This window comes from Vigna radiata, chromosome 6 (assembly GCF_000741045.1).
Source record: "Vigna radiata var. radiata cultivar VC1973A chromosome 6, Vradiata_ver6, whole genome shotgun sequence".
NCBI lineage: Eukaryota > Viridiplantae > Streptophyta > Magnoliopsida > Fabales > Fabaceae > Vigna > Vigna radiata.
The window spans coordinates 8241089-8267131 of NC_028356.1; the positions used below are offsets into that span (position 1 = coordinate 8241089).

Genomic DNA, 26043 nt, shown 5'->3' on the forward strand with positions numbered 1-26043 from the left:
ATATATATATATATATATATATATATATGTATATATATATATACATATATGTATGTATGTATGTATATGTATATTTAAAACATTTAAATAAATACATGAGATTTCAGTGCTTACATTTATTATGAACAAGATAGGTTTACCTCTTTATTGTCATGGAAAGTCCAAACTTACAAAATTGTAGATAGAAGAAAAAGGAGATACAAAAAGGAAGGAAGAGGAATGCTCCTGCAAGCCCTAACAGATCTCCTTGCTCTCCAAAAAATATTTTCGTGCCTCCAAAAACCAACGACCCAGCCTCCTTCAAGCCAAGATAAGAAATATGCAACTTGCCACATCAACATGAATGTTGCTCAGCACCATGTCTCTACCATTCAGCATTAGATGTGGAATCTCCATATATGCTCTTTGTACTGTTGGGGTTCAATAATGGATGTGGCGCTCAATGTGGGCTCTCTGTAATTCGATTGCTCAATGGCAAGGAAATAGCTCTCAACACCACTCGGATTTCATGAGCTCTTATTTTTGTGTTTTTTCCTTCTTCTTTTGGGTTGTCAAACTCTTTGATTTGATAGAGGATCTTCGTATCAATAAATTAGATACAGAAATAGGGATTTGTGGTATAATTGGATTAGTTTAGCCCCAAATGTAATTATTTACAAATACAAGATAAAATTTAGGATTAAGAAGGTTACAAGCTAGAAAAGAGTTGATTTTTTTAATAAAATATGGCTGATATAATGTTAAAAATTAACATTATCAGCCACCCCTGCGAGTTCGTCCACTACAGCAAAAATGCATATTATCAACTGATCTTTACTGATGGATTTAATACCATCGATAAGTTGTATTTACCGACGGATATAGGTTGTCGGTAACTTTTTTGATAAAATAACATTTTCATTTAGGTTTTTCCTCCCCTAATTTCATTTTGCGCGTCTCAAACTCTTTCTCTCTTTCACTCCAAGCTCATCCACTTGGTGACCTTCCCATGTTCTACATTGAATGTAGTGAAGAGGTCATTGTCGTGACATGACCTCTTCAATAGCGATGTTCGATTGTCAACTTTTCAAAGTTTGATATATTAGGAAAATCTATTATGTAATTAAATTTTTAATTACATATAGATTTTATATACGGATTTTTTCGTATGTAATTACATATAGATTTTATATACGGATATTTCCATATATAATTATATACAGAAAAATCTGTATATAAATTATATACGGATATATCCGTATATAACTTATCTACAATAGTTTTATACATGGATTTTTATCCATATGTAAGTTGTATGTAACTAAATGTTATATACGAATTTTGGACCTTATATACAAATTTTGATGTATGTAGTTCAATTTTTTCTTGCAGTGAAATAGTCTCTCTAACATACATAAAGTACAACCTTAAAGAAAATATTCTCTCTAACATACTTAAAAGGAATTCTTCTATAAGAAAGCATGATTAATTTATTTATATTCAAGCTCTAATTTAAAAAGTCCCAAAAGTTTTGATGAGGAATTAAAATACCTCTACACAGTCATGAACAACACTAATCATAAATTTTTGTGTCCATGTTTATTTTACACATTTATCTTTAAAATATTTCTCTTAAAATTAAAATAATTATTTTATTAATTTTACCACTTCTTAGGTAACCGTTTTATAAAAGTATCTATAAAATAAATAAAAAATATATTTATGTTTAATTTCATAATTAAAATAATAGCATCTGTATCTATACTTTTTGGATTTTTTTGTGTTGGCGTTTTTTAAATTTACCTTTCACAATTATAATAATAACAATTATTATTATTATTATTATTTATTTATTTATTATTATCATAAAAAAGTAAACACATATGTTTTTATTGGTATATTATAATATATTTTAAATAAATTTTTAATTTTCAACAAAATTAGATTCTTTGAATTGAGTATCCAATATTACTTTATAAAAATTTTCATTAATATTATTTTTTTTTTTCTTTTGTTCATTTATCACCTTTCATAAAAAAACAAGTTTTTCACATAAATTATCTTTTTTATTTCTTTTAATCAATGTTGAAATATTTTTCTTTTTTTCTTTTATTTTTTTATTTATCCGCCTCCATGCTGGAAGGAGAGATATCACGTACCACAACGAGGGGTAAAGGAAGTCACTACCACAGCGACATAATTGCAACCTTTCTATCCGACCAAGAAAAACTAGCTGACTTGTCTAAGAAAAAAACATACACTTCTGCACAATAAACCTGAAATGTGAACCCTAATTGTTCTATTATTATTCTAATAAATAATAAAAAATATGCTTAATACCTTGTTTGTCTTTCGAAGGAGAAGTTGTGTTTAAAATGGTCATACATTTTTTAAAAAGTTACAAATGATCCCAACTTGTGAAAAAACAGATCAAGTTAATCTTTTTTTTCTAACGACGAAACAAATGTAAAGGTGAAACTGCTTCGTTAGCTAAAACTTAATGAGTTGTCAACATATCTGATACATGACACACTACGTGTCAATATTGAAGTTAAAAAAAAAGTTATTTGCCGCATCACCTTCATCTTCTACCTCCAGAAATGTTAGAGCCATAAACTGTCGCCGTCAACACCTCAGACCACCGCTAAGACTACCAGCTTTTTCCTAACAACCAGATCACATTTTCCTCCTCTATGTGCCACTGCAACCAAACCAAAAGACCAACATCATCTAGAGTTGTGGTAAAAAGAGTGAACAAATTCATTAAAGCATCACATGTCAATCAACTGTATTTATATAAGACAATATAAATAGAATGCTACAACATGCTCATGTTTCCTCATAGTGTCACAGCAATCCCAAGCGGTTGACCTTCCCTGATCTTAAATGTGGCAAGAGAAGCAGCCCGAGTCTTCACGGGTCTCTACCCTGTGATCATTGCTAGATCACTTATTGTCGCGTCCAAACCCTTGGAATTTTGTGCAACGTCTCCAATACCATAGTTAACAACAATCTTCTCAATTTTAGGCACCTGAAGTAAAGATAAAACTCAAACATTGCAAAAATTGAAGTACTTGCGAGAACCTACGAAAACCTGCGAAAATCAAATTCCAGATGAACACTAATCGCAGGACAGAAAATCCCAAATTAGAAATCCTAATCGCGAGTTCATCACAAATAAAAAACACTCAACCCTCTGGCGAGTTCATCACAAATAAAAAACTCTTCGAACCTGCAAGCAAACCCTTTATCGACAATCTTCATGGCGCCATCAACATCTACATCTTCTTCAACGCAGAGTAAGTCGCCCTTACCCTCTGTCAAAATATTTTTTTTTTCTAAATTTAAATTTTACACGTCATTTTGTCACACAATGACATGAATTAGACACATCATTATATTTTGTCCAAAGTGATAACTGTACCGTTAAAAATTTGATATCGTAACCAAAAAAGATTAAATTGAACAGTTTTTCACAAGTTGTGACCCTTTTTAACTTTTTAAAAAAGGTAGGACAAATTTAAACATTCTCCTATTTCGAAGGACCACATAAGCCTAAAAAAACAACAACCTAGCACTAGGTAGTAAAACATATTGATGAAAAGATTAAATCGAACAAATATTAAACTACTCAATTGTTCGGTTAAATATTCAGAATAGCACAAAATACACTTAAAACATTATTAAACCAATTAATATTAATATATGAACCCAAACTAGTTTGAAAGATAGGTTAAAGTGCCTAAATTGATAATTTATTAAGATATAAGTGTAATAGAATGATCCGTTAAAGTGTTCGTAATTATTAATGATTGAATTTAATGTTTATTCAATACTTGTATATATATTCCCTTTAATTTTTTTATTGATACAGGCATATTTTGACATTTTTTTTAATTTTTAATAAAAATTGAAATTCTTATAATTATTTACAGAAAATTGATTTTAAGATATAACATAATGCACCAAACAAACATATAGGTAAAAGTAAAAAAAAATCATTAAACTATTTGATCTATAAATAAAGTTATAAGAATTTTATTTTACTTCAAAACTAAAATTAAAATTCTCTGAAATATACCTTTATCAACAAAATTAAATAAAAACCTATAAAGAAACATACGAAGATAACTATTGATGACATTTTATTTTTCTTAACTCTATTTAACTTTTCAATTAGCGTAGTCAAATATAACATTGGTCAATATATCATTTATCTCAATTACATTTTTTAATTAACATTACTCGAACTTGAATTTTCATTTACATATATATATAAATTTTCATTTAGTAAAATACAAGAAAAATATTTAGTGTATTTAAAATAAAATAAACTTAAACCATTTTAATTTGATGTGATCTCTCATTATTCTAGAAACTCTATTTGTTTAAGATAATTTACAAAAACTTAAATTTATTTTGTGTGATTCCAATAAAATCAAATGAACTTAATTAATTTGAAATTAATTATTATTTTATTTTTTGCACACATTCAGATCAAATAAATAATGAACAGATGTGCAACCATGCATTTAGTTTGAATTTTAATAATTCATGGATATTTATTCTTATTTTGTTTACCATACACATATAAATTAGTTTAAAAAATATAACAATTATGAACAGTTTTTATTAATATTTATTCATTTTTGTCTGGATTTGAGTATCATGCAAAAAGCAACACATTTCTGTTTTGAAAAATTAATTGCTGACATAATTACATATAATTAAATTTATTGAAGTATTAAATAAGAGAAATTGGTGAGAGAAGGTGAGCGTTAAAGTCAACCTGGAGAAGCAGTAAGCTTAATGTAAAGAGAAGGGAAAAGAGAGTGATAAGGAAAACCTGTTGTTAAGGTTAGCGGTCTCCTCCTGCATGCCTTTTCCGCACTTCTCTTCAACCTTATTATGTAAAAGGGCATTCTTTTCTAACTTTGCATGCACACTCTTTCTCTATATATATACTAATTCTCTTTCTCTCTCTTACCAAAGCACAACAACAATAGTTCACTGTTACCAAATTCCTTCGCCAGTGTAAGTGTATTGTTGTTGCAGCACAGAGAAAGCACCAGAGTTGTTTTGTTTTTTCGAGGATGGTTTTTTCGTTCCTATTTATCTCAGAATCTGTGTGTCATTTTAATTCGTTTTTGTGTTGTTTCTAGGGTTTTTTGAGTTTGCAGTGGATGGAGCTCGATGTTTGCATGAACGGTGCTTGCAAGAATGGCTATGCGAGAGAGTGGAAGAAAGGGTGGCCTCTGCGATCGGGTGGATTCGCTAGGCTCTGCGATAAGTGCGGGTAAATTTGATTTATCTCCTTTTTCTTTTTCTGTGCTGAATTTTGATGGATTTTTTCGTTCTTGGCGATTTTGTGAGTTTGACTCTTTTAAAATGAATGAGTGTTATTTGGTGACCACAGTTTCTGAGGTCAAGGATTTTACAGTGTTTGTGACTGTAACTGTGACTGCGTGAAATTCCTTAATGTTCACTTTGTTTTCTTTAGATCTGCATATGCCAATTCAATTTTCTGTGAAAAATTCCACCTACATCAAACTGGTTGGAGAGAGTGCAACTTTTGCAACAAGGTAAAGATTAAAATATATTATTTTCTATTTAAATTATATTCAAGCCTTGTCTTTCTCTCCTTAGTGTATTTTTTGACTTGGTTTGCAGTCTATCCACTGTGGATGCACAATATCAAGGTTTTCTTTTGAGTACCTTGATTTTGGAGGTATAGGTTGCTTAACCTGTTTGAGGGCTTCTCCATTTCCTTTGGTAAGGTTAATCTGAGTATTTATTTTTGAAGGATGATTTCCAGGCTTACAGTTTATTTTCTTAGTAACTAATATGGTTCTAGCAATGTATACTTTAGTCAATCTCATATTTTTGCCGAATTGTACTTCTACAACAGTACATGCATGTCTAAAATATCACAGAAATTACTCTCTGACAAATGTGAATACTGTCGTTGAAATCGTAAGGATTGAATGCAGCCTTGTTGCTATACCTTTCAAATAATTGTGAAGTTGTGATTGTGTTATAAAATAGAAAATGTAATGCCAGATGATGCAAATAACCCTTGTCAAGTTTAGTGAGTTCAACTTAAATATGACCTGCCTGTAAAAAGAAGCAAATATAATGTCACTCATGTTCTAATTTTCTCCATTCCTAAATTTCTGACTGTCTCTCCTCCTGTCATATAGTTCATTTTCCAATTACGTTAAGAAAATTGTTTCACCTTGCTTGCTGTTCCTCTAAGGGATACCTAGTCTTGATCTGCTATATGTTTAATTTGACATAGTGTGAGATGTAGCTAATAATAATTTTGAAGAGTTTATTAATTCCCTGCTGCTATTATTCTCATTCTTATTTGATGTTTTGTTGCAGATACAGGAGACTGGAAACTCTATTAGGTCTATTCGATCAGTAAAAAATCATGCTAGTGATCGCCATACTGAACATATTGATGATAGACTATTCCTTGATGGTTCTAGCAAAAGAAAACCTATGCACATGCGTAGAATTGTGGATGGTAGAGAATCCAGCCGTTGGCCTCAAGTTAAGAGAGATGACATACAATCCTGTATTGATCTAAACAGAGAAGAAATGAGATTTTCAAATGTGATGAAACCGTCTAATCATTCATTAAAGTTTACTGCATTAGAAAATAACAGACCAACATGGGAGAATAGAAGTATGCACAGATCAAGTTCAATGAATATTTCTCTGGGAGCCTCATCAGGAAACTCTGTGCTACCTTCTGCTTTAGAGATTGCAGAAGGGAGATTTGATGGTAAAACATCTTCTTCTTCCTTTCATAAAGGGAAAAGACCTCTCTCCATTATGCCTAAACCATTGATGAATGCAATAAACATGAATATGGAATCAAGCAATGGAATGATTTCTCAAGAGCGTGTTGCACGGCCACCTACTGATGGAAAAGGCAAGAATATGTTACTTTCTCGATACTGGCCTAGGATTACAGACCAGGAGCTTCAGCAATTGTCCGGAGAGTATCCTTTATATTTATGCTAAATAGTTCTTTTTAGCCTCTGCATTACATATCATAAATGCTTATTTTTATATAATTAAAATTCACAATAAACAAACCTTTTAAAAACTGTAGTATAGATTTACAATCAACAATTTAAACTAATTAAAGGTTATTTTTATTATCCGTTGACAAATTTATGTAAAAAAAGCATAGGAAGAAATGCAAATGAATAGACACTTAGTAAGTATAGAAACAAAGATGAAAGATATGTAGTTTGAGTTTCAGAAAGTGTGAGAGAAAAATATTTTATGTTGTCCACTGTCGTCTAAAAGGTTGAATCATCCACCAGGATTACATTTTTTATTAGGGATTTTTTAACTCCATTTGACAAGAGACAAACAAATTTGTTGGGGGTAAGATTTGCTTATTAATAAAAAGTTTTATAAAAAAATATATAAATGAGTTTATTTATTACTATAAATAATTGAAAAAATAAAAAAAAGTTATGTAATAATTTATTTCAAAGTTTGTTTTTGACTTAACTAAGTATATTGTTTAGAATTATATATACATATATATTAAAAATTTATGTAATAATTTATTTCAAAGTTTGTGTTTGACTTAACTAAGTATATAGTTTAGGATTATATATACATATATTAAAAATTTATTTTGGTTTACATCTATACTATGAATAAGTCGTGAACAAATTTATACAATGGAATAGCTGAAATTGGCTAATTCTTAATTTAAATACATTTAACAAAATTCTAAATAAATGTAACTGAAGACATGAATAAATCTTGCATAATTTATTTATATGTAGTACCATCTGATGTACATATGAATTGAGACCAACCTTGTCTGGCAGAAGGAGGTCCTCTTGTTCATGATGAAATCCAGATTGATCCTCTTTAACCAGTAAATCAATAATTTCCCTAAATTCAGGTAATAAGTACATTTATTCCAGGTAAACAGTTTCAACCTTGTTTTTACTCCTCTAATAAAAATAATATCTCAAAAAATGTTATTGAAAAATATCAGGTACATTCTAAACTTATTCTGAACTTTATATATATACATTTTTTTTTTGTTGTTTGTGAAAAACTCTTTCTCGTTTTGCATGGCATTAGTTGCTGATTTTAATAGAATCAATACTATGTATAGCATCACTCTTATATAATTTAGAAGTTAATACTATAACTTATATATCCTTTGTTTGCTGATGATCACAAAACTCTTATATAATTTAAAAGTTAATAACATCCACTAATATAGAAAGTTCTGTTGTAGGTCCAAAATAGTTGTTATATAAAATTGTATTAATGGTAAAAAAATATTATACTTAATAATAAAATCAATTCAATAAATGAAAAGTGAGTGAGTATACATTTGTATTCCATATGTGGAAAGAGATTTCTTTTGCCTATACTATAATGTTGTCTAATTTGACCAAGATCGTAATGCATCTAAAAAGTGAAATAATTTAATAAAATTGTTGGGAAAAAACTTATAATAAAAATATAAGCGTTGATATGTATCTTACTACTTTAATACCGTTTTTAATTATATATATTATTCACTATGGTTGCGTTGCACAAACATTTTTACTGGTTATAGTTTTTTTAATAATTTTTAACATCTTTTATATACTATTTCAAGTTGCTTTAACTTTAAAGTGCCCGTTTTTTATATTTATTTATTCTTGTCCATAAACTGTCTATTAATTATTTCTTCTGCTCTACATAACCTTTTTTTTTAATCAGCATCTACTCTACATAAGGTAATATGTTTACATATTATTTTTCTATTATTTTATTCATACCTGCTATATAGGATTGAATTTTCATATTTTCACAAGTTTTTGATAATGAGGGATAATAAATTTATTGCATTTAACCATTAGTTTTAAATACTTTTATGTAATTATATATATTATATTTACTATATCATTAACAATACTTATTTTATTATTTCAACATTATATTTAAATATATTAATATTGATATATAATTTTTTTTGTGATCGTAACCGTAAGTAGCCGAAAAGATAATTAGTAATTGAAAACTGTTAAATTGGTAGTTTATTAAAATATAACTATGCAGTAAAATCATCCATTAAAGTACTTAATAATTATAAAGTAATAGAATTGAACATGTTTTTTATTTTATTTTATCAATAAGAGTATATTTTTATTATAAAAAAAAAACTATAAGAAGCAAAAAAAAAAAAATTAAAGAGGGTTGATTGAAATGACTAGACCCTAAAGAGGTTTTAAGTATACAAATAAAGATGAAAGACACGTATGTTGGCAACAGTAGTGTGTGGAAATACACTTGAAAAAGAGAGAAGAGAAACAATACTGAGAATCTCTGATCAAATTCCGAGTCCTGTATTCTAATTTACAATGTTTACACATCATCTGCATTTAGGGATAATTCATTATACCCGTTTCCTTAACTCTATATCACCACAGTTTGAAGTCTACTATAGTGCCTTTATTTGAGAAGGTACTGAGTGCCAGTGATGCAGGTCGAATTGGTCGTCTTGTTCTGCCAAAATCATGCGCTGAGGTAAGCCTTTATTCATTTAATATCTGTCTCTATCTGTTTGTGCACATGTTCATGCATGCAGTTCTTGTAAAAAGTTTTCTAATGAAGAAATATGTTACCACCTTTTAATTGCAGTATATCTGATGTAACCATTTGCACATGAATTTCAGGCTTACTTTCCTCCTATTTCACAATCAGAAGGTCTTCCTTTGCATATGAAAGATGTGAAGGGAAATGAGTGGACATTTCAGTTTAGATTTTGGCCTAATAACAACAGTAGGATGTATGTATTAGAGGGAGTAACCCCTTGCATACAGGCCTTGAAATTAAATGCTGGCGACATTGGTATATAATTTCATCTGGGCAGTGATCTATATGCACATACTTGTTTCGTTGCTGTTTAATACTTTACTAAAAGAATTTATTTGGTATTCTGATTTTCTTTGCAAATGTGATCCGAAGTAAATGTGTTTTCATGGCTATAAACATTTTTGGTTCCTTCAATTGTTTTAATCGCTTATGTTAGTACGACATTGGTTATGTACTATGGTCTTTTTGCTGCAGTGATATTTAGTCGAATAGATCCTGGAGGCAAATTTGTTTTGGGTTTTAGAAGGGCATCAGATTCTACAGATACACAGGTTGTGACAGTATTTTCTATTTCACTGTCCGTTGTCTCTTCTTTTGATAATGCGTTTATGATGTTTTTTCTTTTGATAAAATTAACAAATGATCGTTATTGAAACAGGATGCTTCTGCCGCTCATTCCATTGTTTTATCGACAAAGGAAACAACCTTTTCTGGTGCAACTGCAGGAAATAGTTATCATGATCTTCTCCAGACAAGGAAAGGGAATGGTGATCCTTACTTAAATAAATGTTCAGAGCATTTCCGTTTGAGTACTGGCATTGCTGAGCGTCTTCGAACTGAAAATTCTGAGATGGTAAACAAAGATTCGGTGCAACTACCAATTTCAGTTTCAGAGAAGACTCAAAATATTGGACCTATGTGCAAGAGGTTGCTCATACACAATGAAGATGCCATGGAGTTGAGAGTTACATGGGAAGAAGCTCAGGACTTGCTTTGTCCAGCGCCTAGTATCAAGTCCAATATTGTAACAATTGAGGACCAAGAATTTGAGGAATATGAGGTAAGTGTGAGTGCCACTGCCATGGAATGTGCATCTTTTTATTATATTGGTTTGCTTATTTCTACGTGAACAAGGAATGGAATTATATATATAGGGTATGTACTTTGAAGCATTACATTAAAATTTATGTTACTCAGCTAATATATGACATCATTTTCATTTTATTTAGGAACCCCCGGTCTTTGGAAAGAGAACTAGAATAAATGCTCGTTCATCTGGGTAAGATTAAACGCATTGCATTAATCTTATTTACATTTAATCCAGAAGAAAACTTTGATTGGGGTGTGACGGTTTTATAATAAGTTTTTGTAGCTTGATCTTGTCTTCAAATTTTTCATTCTGTTTTCTTGCATTATTTGATGTTAAAAGAAAGTGCAGTAGATTGCTTCCTCGGGCAATTAAGGTTGAGGATTAAGTGCTTGATGAAGTTCCTTGTCTATTGTTTGGATCTGAGTTAAAAAATAGGAATCAAGATATAAAATTGTAAGACTGAAAGATAGCAAGAAGTAGTCATTCATACAAGAAATATCTTTTTCAAATTCTATAGTGATCTACTTGTATTTCATGCATGGTCTATGGTTCTTACTGACAACGGTTTTTCAGGTCTTTGAGCCTTGCATCAGAGGAAGTGAGTCCAAAGGAATTAGATAATATATCAGTTATCAGAAAAGGTGTGATGATCCTACTCTCCACTTTTTATATAATCTCTGTATTTGCTTTGTATATTCAGATTCTAAAGTTGTATAGCTCCTGCATTTTTGTGAACATTGAAATAATAGGTCATTCTTTAGTCCAGTTGATTAAACTGAAAGTTAGACAATTAATTGTTGAATGTGCAGGAGTTTTGGATGATGATGGTGATTCATCAGCTGGAGCCACCACCAAATATCCAAGGCACCGTTCAGGATGCATTTGCATTGTGTGCATTCAAGCCTCAAGCGGAAAAGGGAGACATAGCCCTCCCTGCATCACCGTGAAACGCCGTGTGGACACCCTTCTGGCGCGTAAGAAGCAACTCCTTGGTACCCAGAAAGATGATGATATTTATGACGGAGATGAAGGAGATGGTGCATGTCTCTCTGAGAAAGAGGGAAACATAAACAAAGGTTGTCTTAAGAAGGGTGAACTCAGTGCAGGACAAATAGACCTGAATTGTCGTCCCGATCTCGATGAAGACATGCAAGTGGATATATGAAACCATAAATTATCCTTTGATGCAGCAATGCATGAACCAAAATGGCCTAAAACTTTGATCCTGAACTGCAGTTTAGATTGCTCTCCTTTTCACTTAATCTTCTGTATTGAAGTTTTCTCCTTTTGAAAATGGGTTTGTCAGTGCATTCGCTTTTTGTAGACATGGGAGACTTGCACAAAGTTTTCTCAACTTGTGTCTATGCTTCTCTGCAAACACAACGGTTCAAAAGCGTCGGACCTTAAACTGTTACAAAATACCTATATGTCAACTTCAAAATTATAATTTGAATATCTTTCAAATAGGTCTCTAAATACTTTCAAAAATCATGAAGATATTCTTAATTTCCTTGCCAAGAATATAGTTTCATTTTTATTCTTTAGATATTGAGTAATGGTAGGTTCACACACCTATACTCATTTCATATGATTTTTATAACAAGAGAAAAATAAATAATGTATCGAATAAATATAGATATGTGTCAAAAAATATTTTCTTTTAAATATTTGGATTAAAAAGGTAATGTGCAACCTCATGTTATGGTTTTTTTACATAAATAGTACATTTTTTAACATAAATTGCAAAATCTGGCAAAATTAAAAGAAGAAATTACTATTTTTTAGATGAGTTGTGTATGTCTAGGACGACTTGTCTAACATAAATCATACTCTTTACACACAATTTCTGAATAACAATAAAAAAGGACTTCAAGTCGTGAGAAGAGAACATAACATTAATTTGAACATTTTATCAAATGAGAAATTGACTTTCAATTTTTTTAAAATTAAAATTCATACATGAATAAAGCAATTTTAGTGACAAGTAAAAACTGAAGTGGCTCTTACCCTTAACGACTTTTAGTTGATGTTTATATAACAAAAATGGTTATAATCGTTACAAACTTAACCAAGTTCCCTTCTTTAAAGTATTATAAGATTATCATAATGGATCTATAGTTGATATTTATAGAAGGTGAATGCAAGGTTTTCTTAGTTCTTACATTTGAAATAGGTTAGTCGTAAAAAAAAATGGTTGTTATTGATCTATTAATTTCTCTATGAATTTGCTAACAAAAAAGAATTTGAATTTTCTTCTTATCCGTCTCCAAAGATGCACATAAAGACATTGTGGTCTTTTATCATATCTTAGTATTTTCCACTCTAATTTATATTCCATTGTTTTGTATTATTAAACCAATAATTCATAAACAACCTAAACTTAACCATGGTTCCTTCAATGTTATGTTCGTTTGGAGGGATTTACTATACAAATAAAATAGGAGACGTGAATTTGGAGACCACGACGAATGCAAACAAAATGTGTGAATTGTATTAAAGGCAAACAAACAAAATACAAAAAAGAAATTAGCCACAAAAAGCATTCAACTTATTGAAATCATACACACTAATATATGTGGTACGTTTGATGTAAATTCTTTCAATAAACTCCATCCCTATTATTGATGATTTTTCATGTTTTAGACATATCAACTTACAACATGAGAAATCTCAGTCAATGAATGTCTTAAAAATTTATATAAATGAAGTAGAAAGACAACTAGATCGAAAAGTGAAAATCATAAAGTCAGATAGAGGTGATGAGTATTATGGAAGATAGGATGAAAGTGGACAACACCCTGGTTCGTTTGCTAAGTTCCTTAAGAAATGTGATATTTGTGCTCAATACACAATGTTAGGCACACCACAATAAAATAGTGTGTCAGAGAGGCGTAACCAAACCTTAATGGATATGGTTAAGAATAAGTAATTCATGTTTATCCTTATCGATGTGGATGTATGCTTTAAACACCATTGTGTATTTGCTGAACAGGGTTCCTAGTAAGGTTGTTCAAAGAACTCCTTTCGAGTTATGAACAAGTAAGAAACTAAATCTGAGACACTTGCATGTTTGGTTGTCAAGAAAAAGTAACAATGTACAATCTGAAAGAAAAGGAAACTAAATGAAAGAACAATCAGTCAATATCTCATTGGTTATCCAAAAAAATAAAAAGGATATATGTTTTACTATCCTACTCATAGTACAAGAATCATTGAAATTGAAAATGTTTAGTTCATTGAGAATGGTTAAACTAGTGGGAATGAAGATTCACGAAATATATGGAGATTAAAGAAGCTAGAGTACAAGTTATTGTAGTTAGTACCTCTTCTTCAATTATTGTTGTTCCCCATGTTGTAAACCACACAACAAACAAGAAGAGTGACAAATTAATGATCCCGAGGTCAACTATGAGCCAATAGTAAAACAACCACAAAAGGTAGTATTAAGAAGATCTTAGAAAGAAACTTTGTCATTTCGAATGATTATGTGATTTATCTACAAGAGTAAAAAAATGACTTAAGTATTGATAATGATCCAATTTCATTTTTAGATGCTATGAAAAATGAGCTTAAATTAATGAGACATAATGACATATAGGACCTTGTGAAATTTCCAGAAGGATGCAAGAGAGTTAGGTGTAAATAAGTCTTTAAAACTACAATATCAAACATTATAAGACCTAACTTGTTGCCAAAGGTTTTACTTAGAAAGATGGCATTAACTATAAGGAAACATTTTCACCTATTTCTAAGGAAGATTCCTTTAGAATTATTATGGCATTAATAGCTCATTATAATCTTGAATTACATCAAATGAATGTTAAAACTACAATTTTGAATGGGGATTTAGAAGAGAATGTTTATATGAACTAACTAGTTGGGTTCACTGAAGAAGGAAAGGAGCACATGGTGTGTAAACTTAAGAAATCAATATATATAGACTTAAGCAAGCTTCTTGGAAGTGATATCTTAAGTTCAATGATACTATAATGTCTTTTGAATTTAAGGAAAACATTTTTTATCGGTATATATATTTGAAGGTTAGTGAGAGTGAATTTATATTTTTGATTTGGTTCAATGATTTGGTAGGTCCTTTTTTTGGTTCAGAATCTCAAATAAGACCCCTACTTATTTTTTTTTTAATTGGGTCCTTAATTTTGAAAAATTGAAACAAATAGAGCCATGTCATTAAATTGGACTAACACCGTTAGACTAGCGTGTATGTGGCATGCTGGTGGTGTTTTTTTTAATGACGTGGGATAGGTTATATGGTTAATATGTGATTGTAATGTGTAAAATCATAATTTTTAATTAAAGAAATTGGGGAAAATTGAATTAAACCCAACCCCTTTCTTGGGGTGAATCAGAGAAAATGGAGAGTAATTTTGGAAAATTAAGGTTTATAGCAGAACCCCATTTTCACAACTTGTGTGTCGGCGCATGCGACTTCGTTGCACCTCAAACAGGATGACATAGAGGAAGAAGACAACAAAGGACGGAGAAGTAGAAGATTTTGACCATGATTTTGGAGAGGCGATATTATGTGAGGTTGTTTGGATTACATGTTGTTCATTCCATACGCCTTCGAAGCATCTTCAATGACACAAATTACTTTGTTTTATAGTTCTTCTTGCCTGTAGATTGCAATGACAATGAAGAGTTGAGAAAGATGCTCACATCATTATCCATCATTATGCAAAGGCTTTGTCGTAGCTTGCGAGTTATAAGTGATAAGGAATTGAAGGAAGCTAACTTGTCAATTGATGAAATGATTATCCTTGTAAATGGTGGATTTGATAGGACTGCAATTTGTGAGGAACTTCAACACAAAGGGACAGTTGCCTCATTGGATACTGAATAAAAATTAAGTGAAACAACTGGTATAAAGTTCTATGACCCAAGGTAGCAATAAGAAAGTCCTATTTTAAAAGGAAACATTGGCTATGTCAGGGAATGTTCTACTTCTATTCAAGGTAACTTATTAACTGTGGGAATGAGTATGATTGGTGTTTGATAATCACCATCGTGGTCCTCCCCAGAAAACAAGTGTGCCTTCTTGGCAACGGTTATTGACAACAGGTTTTCCACCTCTTGCTTGTCGCCTCTGCTGACTTTCTTCGTCAAGTCGAACCACAAATCACGAAAATTACCAAAGCCCTAAAATCGCTTAATTTGAAATTCGTATAAACCCTAATTTCCCAAAATGAATCCTTAGTTTCTCTTATTGATTCCCAATTTTTTGCCAATGAACCCTAATTTGAAGAAACAACTCCGACTTTCTTTTCGAAATCCCTAATTTGAAGAAAGTTATGAGTTTAATTAACTTTTTCAACATTTTCTTTGATTGTCCATTTTTGTCACTGATTCCTAATTCGAAGCACCTTACAGTTTTCCCCAATTTGTTTTTGCAAATGTGAATTGCAAGGAAGAAAGGCTGGGTTGAATTAAAATTCCTTTAATTTCTTAATTAAAAACTTACAAATTACACATCACATTATGTCACATCATTAAAAAAAACACAACTAGCATACCACGTACACGTCAGTGTAACAACGTTTGTCGGCAGGACTCTATTTGTTTCAATTTTTCAAAAATAAGGACCCAATTGAAAAAAAAAATAAGTAAGGTTCCTATTTGAGATTCTAACTCAAACAAAGGACTTGGCGAATCATTTAACTTTTTTTATTTTGTATGTTGATGATATCTTACTTGTGACTAATAATCTTGGTCTAAGTCAAACTAAAAGTTTCACTTAGTAGAAGAATTTCAGAAACGTAGAATGTCAATAAAACATATTAGCACTAATCTTAGGATTACTAACCCTTTAACAAAAAGGTTATTGCTAAAATTTTTTGTTGGTTATGTAAAGAATATGGACATTATGTCTAGTAGTGAATGTTGAATGTTAATGTTATTAATGTTTATGTGACACTTTAAACTCTTTGATGTATAAGTTTTTGAAATTTTGTTTTCTTCTTTATGTTTATGTATGCAAATTATGATGAAGAAAAAAATTATGTTATTGAAATAATATTATGTTTAAACTTATTATGGATTTCTCGTTTTAAAGTCACGTTAAGGAGAAATAGATGATACAATAATACATGCAATGGAATATGTGATAGATGTGCAACTATCATTAGTCTTGTTATTTTTGTATTTTTGATTATGAATAATGATGAAATCAATTTATATAAAGTTCTTTAATGTATATTATGATTTATGTATTAAATTAAATAATGTTATAACATCATATATGTCAAATGCGATATATTAGAATTAATTGACGAATAAATTCTATTATTTGACTTATTTGAATTATTATGATGGATCCAAATATAATTTAATAAAATATAAGGGTTTATTAATTATTATGAAAAATTATAATAAAATAAAATAAAAATAAAATAAAATCCAACTTAATGATCTTATTTTATAAAAGATATTAAGATTTTGTCTCTAATAATGAGATTCTTTCATTAAGCCATAAAAAAAATCAAAGAAAAGAAAGATAGAAATAAATTGAAAAAAGATAAATAAAAAAACAGAAATTAAAAATCGTATTTTTATTGAATTTCTCATGACTCTTTTAAGATTTTTTAGAATAAATTAATAATATAGAAAAAACTACAAAATTAATTTACAATAAATATCATTATGTCAAATCACTATTCTCTAAACAAGTCCTTTTATCTAAAGAAAGAAATCTCAATAATTCATTTTAATAAATATTAGACCATATGGAATAAAAAAGTTAAAGAAAACATAAAATAATCATCTCAATAAATCATTTTAAAACCAAAATACAATCAACCCTATTTTAAAACTAAATGCATATAAAAACAGAGCTGTATCTAAATTCTGCAAAGCATTCCACAGGGTAAATAAAAAGAAATAATAGGAATGGTTTGAGTTGGTAAACCTTCCACATCAACTCTATCTTCAATTTTAAAACATATTACATATATTCCTTGCTTTTCTATTGTTCAAACACCTGATTGGATATATCTCTTAGAAAATAGCTACAACCAATGAACAGGAAACTTGGAATCTAATGTATCTACACGACAGCTTACTTTCGACCGGCCTCAAAACACGTAAACCTTGGCCACATGCGGTCGTCCTTATTTCCAATACGACCGAATTAACAAACATGTTCCCTTGTCACTTTCTTTCATACTTTGCTTAAATATGTTGATTCAAAGCTATAACTATGTACCCTCATCTCATCTTATCCTCGACCTACAACTCTATAATGGATGATCACACTAATAAGGACATGCAGGAAAAGCCAATCTTAGTATCTCTTGAAGATTTGTACCAAGGAATCCCAGATGAATCCGTTAACCTCACCTTTCAGCATCTTGCTCAAGTGAACACATCAGAGAAGAGAAAGCCCACAACAACCTTAACACCTTCACGCTCTCTGACCAAACTACCTAGTCTTGATTTCACCAAAGGCTTGCAAGGTTCTGGTCATCACCATGATCAACACCACGTACAAGATTTTGGCCATGGAGAGTCGTCACCATGGGGTCATCCCGGTCATTTTAAGCACCATTCGCATGGTGGTTCACAAAGAAGTCCTCAATGCATGGTAGGTGGAGATGATCGTTCGAAGTGTGGCCTGAGCTTTGATGGTATCAGTGTTGCTTCAGGAAGAGGTACTCGAAGACCACGACCTGGGATTCCGCACTCTAAGATTTGCGCAACTTGCAATACCTATATTTATATATTCCGAACCAGATGCCTGGTACGTATCATTAGATATATAAACAAAGTAAATTTCTGAATTTCTATACAATAAATTCAATCTTTTATAACATGTGTTATCTATTCTGTCTTTATAAATATGTGTTAGAGATAACAAAATATATAATAGGTGCATGGATAATTAATATAGCTGTTGCACCATTCAATCCTTCTCCTTATAATGATTCTGATGCATGCAGGTGTGCGGGAGGGTTTATTGCAGACAATGTGTAGAAATAGGAATGGGGGAGATGGTAGAAGGAAGAAAGTGTATTGAGTGCCTTGGATTGAGATTCAGCCATAGGTAACGATTTTATTCTGTGTTTTACTTTAAAAAATGGGGGAAAAAAAGTCTCTTGTTTGAACTAAGGGGATGAGATTGTAACTTTCATCTTTTTTTCTTTTTTTGCTTTAAAAATAGTGAAAGGAATTTGTTTGTATAAAGGGTTTACTTAAAATTATATGCTGATTATATATATGAAAATGGCTGCTTTTTTAAATTTTTGAAAGGCAAAGGAATCCTACTTTTTTTAACTACAAGGAAAGAAATTATTAGCTCTTGAACCACATCATATGTTATTGCTGAAAATATATAATCGGTTTATTGCATACGAGTTAACAATATTTGATTGTGTCATTTATAAATTGAAGAAACCATTTGAAAAGATGTAATAGTTTTTGGTAAGCTACTTATATAGGATTATGTGTATTTTACAATAGGTCATATGTTACTATTTTAATTTATTGATTTATATATTTAAAATGAATAAACTCAAGTTACTACATAAACTCTTGTAAAAAGATTATTAAGAAAAGTTGTTAAAACTTTTTCCATACTGATAAATAGAAATGTAATACCTAAACAAGATAACAACTCCAAAGAAAAAACAAAAGCTTCCCAACACATACTAATATGCTACCCACCTAAACATATATATAAATTAATTCTAGAGGGAAATCATAGGAAGATATAAAATTATTTTTTTCCTTACTAAAAGATGATGATGATGAATCCTGTCAAGCTGAAAAGTTCTGTAATTATAAATATATTTTCTGTCTTGTTTGTTTTCTTGACAGCATTATTTATGTTTTGGTTTGCCGTCCCATTAATTTGTCTATATCAAACATTAACTAAGTCATACATCAGAATCAAAGTTGGTGTGGATCACACATATGCATACTCCTCTTACCACTAACCAATGGACAAACAAGTCACATAAGGAATTATACAATGCCAAATAGTATGATACATCTTCCATCTTATCTCATAAATCTCTCACATTGTAAGAATATTCAAGAAAGTAAAGAGTCTGCGTGTCTGAGTATCATTATTCAATACTTAATCCAAAACTTTTAAATCCTTTCAACAAATACATTGCAGTTAATATTGTTGTCTAATGATACCGGAAAACAAACATTAATTAGAGATAAGATGACTTTGCAATATATAAAATAAGAGGTGAGTTTATAGTATAGTAGTAGACATAAGACTTAAATTTATATTTTATTATGCATTAGAGTAATCTAAAGTCTATTATAGCAAGATTTATTATTCGTTTGACTTATTTTATCACTTATTATTAAGAGATTTTTATTTGTCGAATCTATCATGTTTTCGTTATTGAATTATAGTCTACGTTTAATGTGTTTAGTCTCATTTTGGGATGTGTAGGTCTCAGCATAAAAAGAATATATTAAAGATTCCACATCAACAAAAAAAATAAGACGAATTTACAATATACAAAATGAATGCAAACTTTATTTTACAACTGTGTTTTATAGGATTAAGTTAATCTTAAAATTCACGTCTTAAAATATTTTTTGAGTTTCACCTTTTAGTTTAAATATAAAATGTAATTAAATAACACCACTCACAATACTTATAATATTATATTTGTATATAGTGTTGTTGTTAATTTAATCTTTATATATTAAGATACATAGGATAGTTTGGTTGAAGATAAACTAAGATATTTTTTATGACATAGGTACATAGAAAGAGCAGGGAAGGTAGGGTGCTGTAGCTGGAGGTATCCAAAGACACTGAAACAGGCTGAGCTGAAGTGTGCTGAGAAAGGACCAAGAAGGAGTGGAAAGTATGGTCATGGTGGGAAGGCACACTCAAGATCACGAAGTCCTGTTAGCCCAAGAAGGAACCATGGTGTTGCTAGCAATGAACACTCTTTCATCAATTCTTCATCCTTTTCTCCTTTCTCACCACATTACAGCCTCCCTCTATAAAGGAGTAAGAGTTTAATGGCGACATATCTCTTAGGTGGATCAGCCATACGCTCACAATTTCATTTGTTTAACTTTATTCTATGTTTTTAACTTAATTTGTTCCTCTAGTTTAATTGAAAGCTTATTGTGTTTCTTCTAAATATTATTATGCAGCAAATCATAATGCATTATTTATAATGCTAGCAATATTAGCACTTTTATTTTATGATTTTAATTTTAATTTATAATTAAATAGACATTTCTAAAATATTATAAACATCTAAATTTAAACAGATGATTATTTTATACCAATGGTAATACAAGTAGTTGATTTCCCACTTAATATATAGACACAAGCACAATTTATCCTTTTTTTTTACTTTTTTTATACAATGAAATAAAAAAATCATTTTACTAAAAACAAAACAAATTTTATAGGAAATATTTCATGTAATATAATTGATTAAAACAAGTAATAATGGACATAAAATGTTGAGAAAAAAATAGATGCAAAGGTTAAAATTTGTCCATTTTCAAAAGTTTATATATTCATTCTCTTAAATTAATTGTTCTCCAGCCTCCATTCACACAAACAACTTCATCTTTTTCCAGAAATTGTTTTACCTCTTTCTGCTCATCAAATTATGGAGAACTCAAAATACATTCTCTTCTCGCTCACCCGTGCAGAAAAATGCTCCTGCTCCTCCCTTCTTCACTCGTGCACACGATCATCATGGCAATTGCGGTCTCCAACCCCGAGAGTGAGCTCCAAATTAATTTGTCGTAATCACCAGATTCTGGTGAGTCTCGTCCAGCAACGGTATCAGTGTCTGAAGCTCCCTTATAGCCATCACAGAGGTTTCTACTCCTTCCCCTCTCTATCATTTGCTCTCAGCCAAATATATTGTTCACCAAACAAGATTGGAAACGGCCTGAACTCCAACTTAGTCGTTCACCGCTCACATTCTCCTACTTGGGTTGCTTTCCTTGTTGAAATATAAATTGATTTTGTATATTGGACCTAAAAGATAAAAGCCCTATATTAGCAAAGGCCCAAATAGCATTATAGAAAATCTTATCTAAAATGGTTCTAGAATGATCTACAAAAATATGTAGAGATGTTTATCGATAAGATGTCTTTAGATAAATTTAGAATTATAGGAATGTTTTAGAAAGTTCTAAAGAATAAATTATAGTCCTTAGATGAATGTTGTGGTGGTAAGATCCTAACTATTAGTTAAGGAGGTGCCACTAGTATAAATAAGGAATAGATTGTATCATTTGTAAGCAAGCCAAAAAATATTAGAAGCATTCAATACAACAAGCCTTTCCTTCTCTCAAAATCTTCCAACCTCTCCTAATCTTAAACACTTCCTTCTAACCTTTAAAGTTTCCTCCCAACAAAGTGGTATCAAGAGCCATAAGATCCTCATAGAAATGGCAAATACCGGAGTTCCATTTCAAGTCCCGATGCTCACTAAGAGAAACTATGACAATTGAAGCTTAAGGATGGTAGCTCTCCTTGGTGCACATGACGTGTGGGAGGTGGTCGAGAAGGGCCACACCGAGCTAGAAAATGTAGAGAGTCTTTCTCAAGCTCAAAAGGATAGCTTGAGAGACTCAAGGAAGAAAGACAAGAAAGCTCTTTGTCTAATCTATGAAGGATTAGATGAAGATACTTTTGAGAAGATTTCTGGAGTCAAGTTAGCCAAGGAAGCATGGGAGAAGCTCAAGATCTCTTACAAAGGAGCAGATCAAGTAAAAAAGGTATGTCTTCAAACTTTGAGAGGAGAGTTTGAAGCTTTGCATATGAATGAAGGAGAACTAGTCTCAGATTACTTTTCAAGAGTTTTAACGGTTACTAATAACCTAAAATGAAATGGTGAGAAAGATGTAAGAATTATGGAGAAAATTCTTAGATCATTAGATCCAAAGTTCGAACATATTGTCACCATTACCAAAGAAACCAAGGACTTGAAGTCTATGTCAATAGAGCAACTTCTTGATTCATTGCAAGCTTATGAAGAAAAGAAAAAGAAAAAAGAGGAGATTGTGGAGCAAGTCTTCAAGGCACATGTTGATTCAAAGAAAATGCACACAACCAATCAAGGTGAAGTTATAGTCAAGAACAAGGACGAGGGCGTGCATATGGACGTGGACAAGGACGAAGGCCTAACAACAATAACCAAATAGGAGAAAGCTCTAACAGAGGTCGTCGGAGAGGAAATTCAAATTCAAGGTGTGACAAGTCACAAATCAAGTGTTAGAATTGTGATAAGTTTGGACATTATGCTTCTGAATGTAGAGCCCCTAACAAAAATAAAGTAGAAGAGAAAGCCAATTATGCTGAAGAAAGGTGTCATGAAGATGGTACCTTGCTACTGGCTTACAAGGGCCAAGATAGAGGCGAGGATAATAAATGGTACCTTGACAATGGAGCAAGTAACCATATGTGTGGGAAAAGAAACATGTTTGTAGAGCTTGATGAATCGGTCAAGGGAAACGTGGCTTTTGGAGATGAATCAAAGGTGGCGGTGAGAGGAAAAAGTAATGTCCTCATCCAACTAAAAAATGAAGAACGTCAATTTATTTCTAACGTATATCATGTGCCAAGCATGAAGAGCAACATCTTGAGCTTAGGACAACTCTTAGAGAAATGTTATGATATTCAACTTAAGAATAATAACCTTTCTATAAGAGATAATACAAGTAGATTCATTGCAAAGGTGTCAATGACAAGAAATAGAATGTTCGTGCTCAAAATTCAAAGTGATGGCCCACAATGTCTCAAGATGTGCTACAAATACCAATCATGGCTTTGGCATCTTCGATTTGGTTATCTTAATTTTAAAAGATTAGAGATCCTCTCTAAGAAGGCAATAGTGAGAGGGTTGCCTTATATTACCTACATCAACCAAGTTTGCGATGTATGTCTACTTGGAAAACAATTTCGATTGAGTTTTCCAAATGAGTCAGACTCAAGAGCTCAAAAGCCATTAGAACTCATTCACGTAGATGTGTGTGGACCAATCAAGCCAAGATCACTTGGTAAGAGTAATTATTTCCTTCTTTTCATTGATGATTTTTCAAGAAAAACATGGGTATATTTCTTAAAAGAAAAATTAGAAGTATTCGAGAACTTCAGGAAGTTTAAAGCCCATGTTGAGAAGGAAAGTGGCCTTATAATCAAAGATTTGATATCCGATCATGGAGGAGAGTTCACATCAAAAGAGTTTCAGAAGTATTGTGAAAACAATGGAATCAGACGATAGTTGACAGTGCCAAGATCTCCTCAACAAAATGGAGTGGCTGAAAGGAAGAATAGAACTATCCTAGAGATGGTAAGGAGCATACTTAAAAGCAAGAGACTTCCAAAGGAGTTTTGGGCTGAAGTTGTTGCATGTGCAGTCTATTTAACCAACGGTTCTTCAACAAGAAGCGTTAGTGGAAAAACACCACAAGAAGCATGGAGCGGAAGAAAGTCGAGTATTTCTCATCCTAGAGTCTTTGGAAGTATAGCTCATGTGCATGTGCCAGATGAGAAACGAAGTAAACTTGATGACAAAAGTGAAAAAATACATCTTCATTGGTTACGACACCAACTCCGAAGGGTACAAACTCTACAATCCTGATACAAGGAAAACAATCATCAGTCGAAATGTAGTGTTTGATGAAGAAGGAGAATGGGATTGGTCGAAAAACGGTGAGGATCATACCTTCTTCCCGTGCGTTGAAGAAGATGATGTGGAATAACAACAGCAACTGCAAGAGGCACCTGCTACTCCACCCACTTCACCAAATACAACTCTTCAAGATAATGAAAGCTCAAGTGAAAGAACGCAACGTTTTCGAAGTCTCCAAGAAATTTATGAGGTAACTGAAAATGTTACCTTATTTTGTCTATTTGCAGACTGTGAGCCCATGAACTTCCAAGAAGCAATTGAAAAGAAGAGTTAGAGAAATGCAATAGATGAAGAGATCGAGGCAATAAAGAAGAATGATACTTGGGAGCTAGTCTCACTTCCAAAAGAGCACAAAGCAATTGGTGTCAAGTGAGTCTACAAAGCAAAGAAGGACTCCAAAGGAGAAGTTTAGAGATACAAAGCAAGATTGGTGACGAAGGGCTACAGTCAAAGGGCTGGCATCGACTATGGGTATTTGCTCTTGTTGCTCAACTAGAAACTGTTAGACTTATTATATCATTAGCAACTCAGAATAATTGGAAGATACCCCAAATGGATGTCAAATCTGCTTTCTTAAATGGAGTTCTTTAAGAAGAAGTCTACATTGAGCAACCATAAGGATATGAAGTTAAAGGAGAAGAAGATAAAGTCTTGAGATTAAAGAAGGCTCTTTATGGATTGAAACAAGCCCTGAGAGCTCGGAATGTTCGGATTGACCAGTACTTCAAAGAAGCGAATTTCATCAAGTGTCCATATGAGCATGCACTCTATATCAAAGCTCAAAGTAAAGATATTTTGATTGTATGTTTGTATGTCGATGACTTGATTTTTACAAGAAACAATCCAAGCATGTTTGAGGAATTCAAGAAGGATATGACAATGGAATTTGAAATGGCCGACATGGGGCTTATGGCATATTATCTCGAAATTGAAGTAAAGCAAGGAAATGAAGGAATTTTTATTACTCAAGAAAGTTATGCCAAAGACCTCCTCGAGAAGTTCAAGATGGATGACGCTAATTCAGTTGGTACTCCTATGGAATGCAACATCAAGCTGAGTAAGGATGAAAAGGGAGAAAAAGTGGATCCAACCCTCTATAAAAGTCTTGTTGGAAGTTTGCACTATTTAACTTGTACAAGACAGACATTCTCTATATCGTTGGAGTCGTGATTCGGTACATGTATCTCCAACAACTACTCACTTCAAGTCTGCGAAGAGGATTTTTCGTTATATCAAAGGTACGACAAGCTTTGGCCTATACTACTCCATTTCTAACGATTACAAGCTTGTTAGATATAGTGATAGCGATTGGAGTGGAGATATGGATGACCGAAAGAGCACAAGTGGAATTGTGTTCTACATGGGAGACACAACCTTTACTTGGATGTCCAAGAAGCAGCCTATTTTCACTTTGTCTACATGTGAAGCAAAGTATGTAGCTACAACTTCATGCGTTTGTCATGTTGTTTGGCTACGCAACCTAATGAAGGAGTTAAGATTGCCACAAGTGGAGCCAACAAAGATTTTCGTGGGCAACAAGTCGGCAATAGAATTAGCAAAAGACTCATTCTTCCATTATCGGCGTAAGCACATCCACACCCGTTACCATTAAATTAGAGAATGCATCAACAACAAGGATGTGCAAATGGAATACGTGAAGACACATGATCAGGTAACAGATATCTT

At 31.6% G+C, this 26043-nt stretch overlaps 2 protein-coding genes across 2 annotated transcripts; both read left to right on the top strand.

Moving 5' to 3' along the window:
• Positions 1-4981: 4981 nt before the first annotated feature.
• On the top strand, positions 4982-15563 carry LOC106763363 (B3 domain-containing transcription repressor VAL2-like). Its single transcript, XM_014647562.2, has 13 exons — positions 4982-5013; positions 5142-5275; positions 5480-5561; positions 5650-5751; positions 6364-6989; positions 9447-9543; positions 9693-9867; positions 10087-10163; positions 10271-10672; positions 10842-10891; positions 11276-11343; positions 11512-11855; positions 15327-15563. Exons 2-13 carry the CDS (start codon positions 5163-5165, stop codon positions 15561-15563), a joined length of 2373 nt encoding a protein of 790 aa, XP_014503048.1. The 5' UTR covers positions 4982-5013; positions 5142-5162.
• Positions 15564-17957: 2394 nt separating this feature from the next.
• On the top strand, positions 17958-20805 carry LOC106763364. Its single transcript, XM_014647563.2, has 3 exons — positions 17958-18455; positions 18655-18758; positions 20443-20805. Exons 1-3 carry the CDS (start codon positions 17958-17960, stop codon positions 20693-20695), a joined length of 855 nt encoding a protein of 284 aa, XP_014503049.1. The 3' UTR covers positions 20696-20805.
• The last annotated feature ends 5238 nt before the right edge of the window (positions 20806-26043 follow it).

What these genes read in the sequence shown, in the direction of transcription:
- LOC106763364 (XM_014647563.2), top strand. Translation starts at nt 17,958, where the DNA reads ATGGATGATCACACTAATAAGGACATGCAGGAAAAGCCAATCTTAGTA. An exon ending in TATTCCGAACCAGATGCCTG is followed by an intron (nt 18,456 to 18,654) that starts GTACGTATCATT and finishes TGATGCATGCAG; the next exon opens with GTGTGCGGGAGGGTTTATTG. An exon ending in GGATTGAGATTCAGCCATAG is followed by an intron (nt 18,759 to 20,442) that starts GTAACGATTTTA and finishes TTTATGACATAG; the next exon opens with GTACATAGAAAGAGCAGGGA.
- LOC106763363 (XM_014647562.2), top strand. Translation starts at nt 5,163, where the DNA reads ATGGAGCTCGATGTTTGCATGAACGGTGCTTGCAAGAATGGCTATGCG. An exon ending in CTTCAGCAATTGTCCGGAGA is followed by an intron (nt 6,990 to 9,446) that starts GTATCCTTTATA and finishes ATATCACCACAG; the next exon opens with TTTGAAGTCTACTATAGTGC. An exon ending in CAGATTCTACAGATACACAG is followed by an intron (nt 10,164 to 10,270) that starts GTTGTGACAGTA and finishes TTATTGAAACAG; the next exon opens with GATGCTTCTGCCGCTCATTC.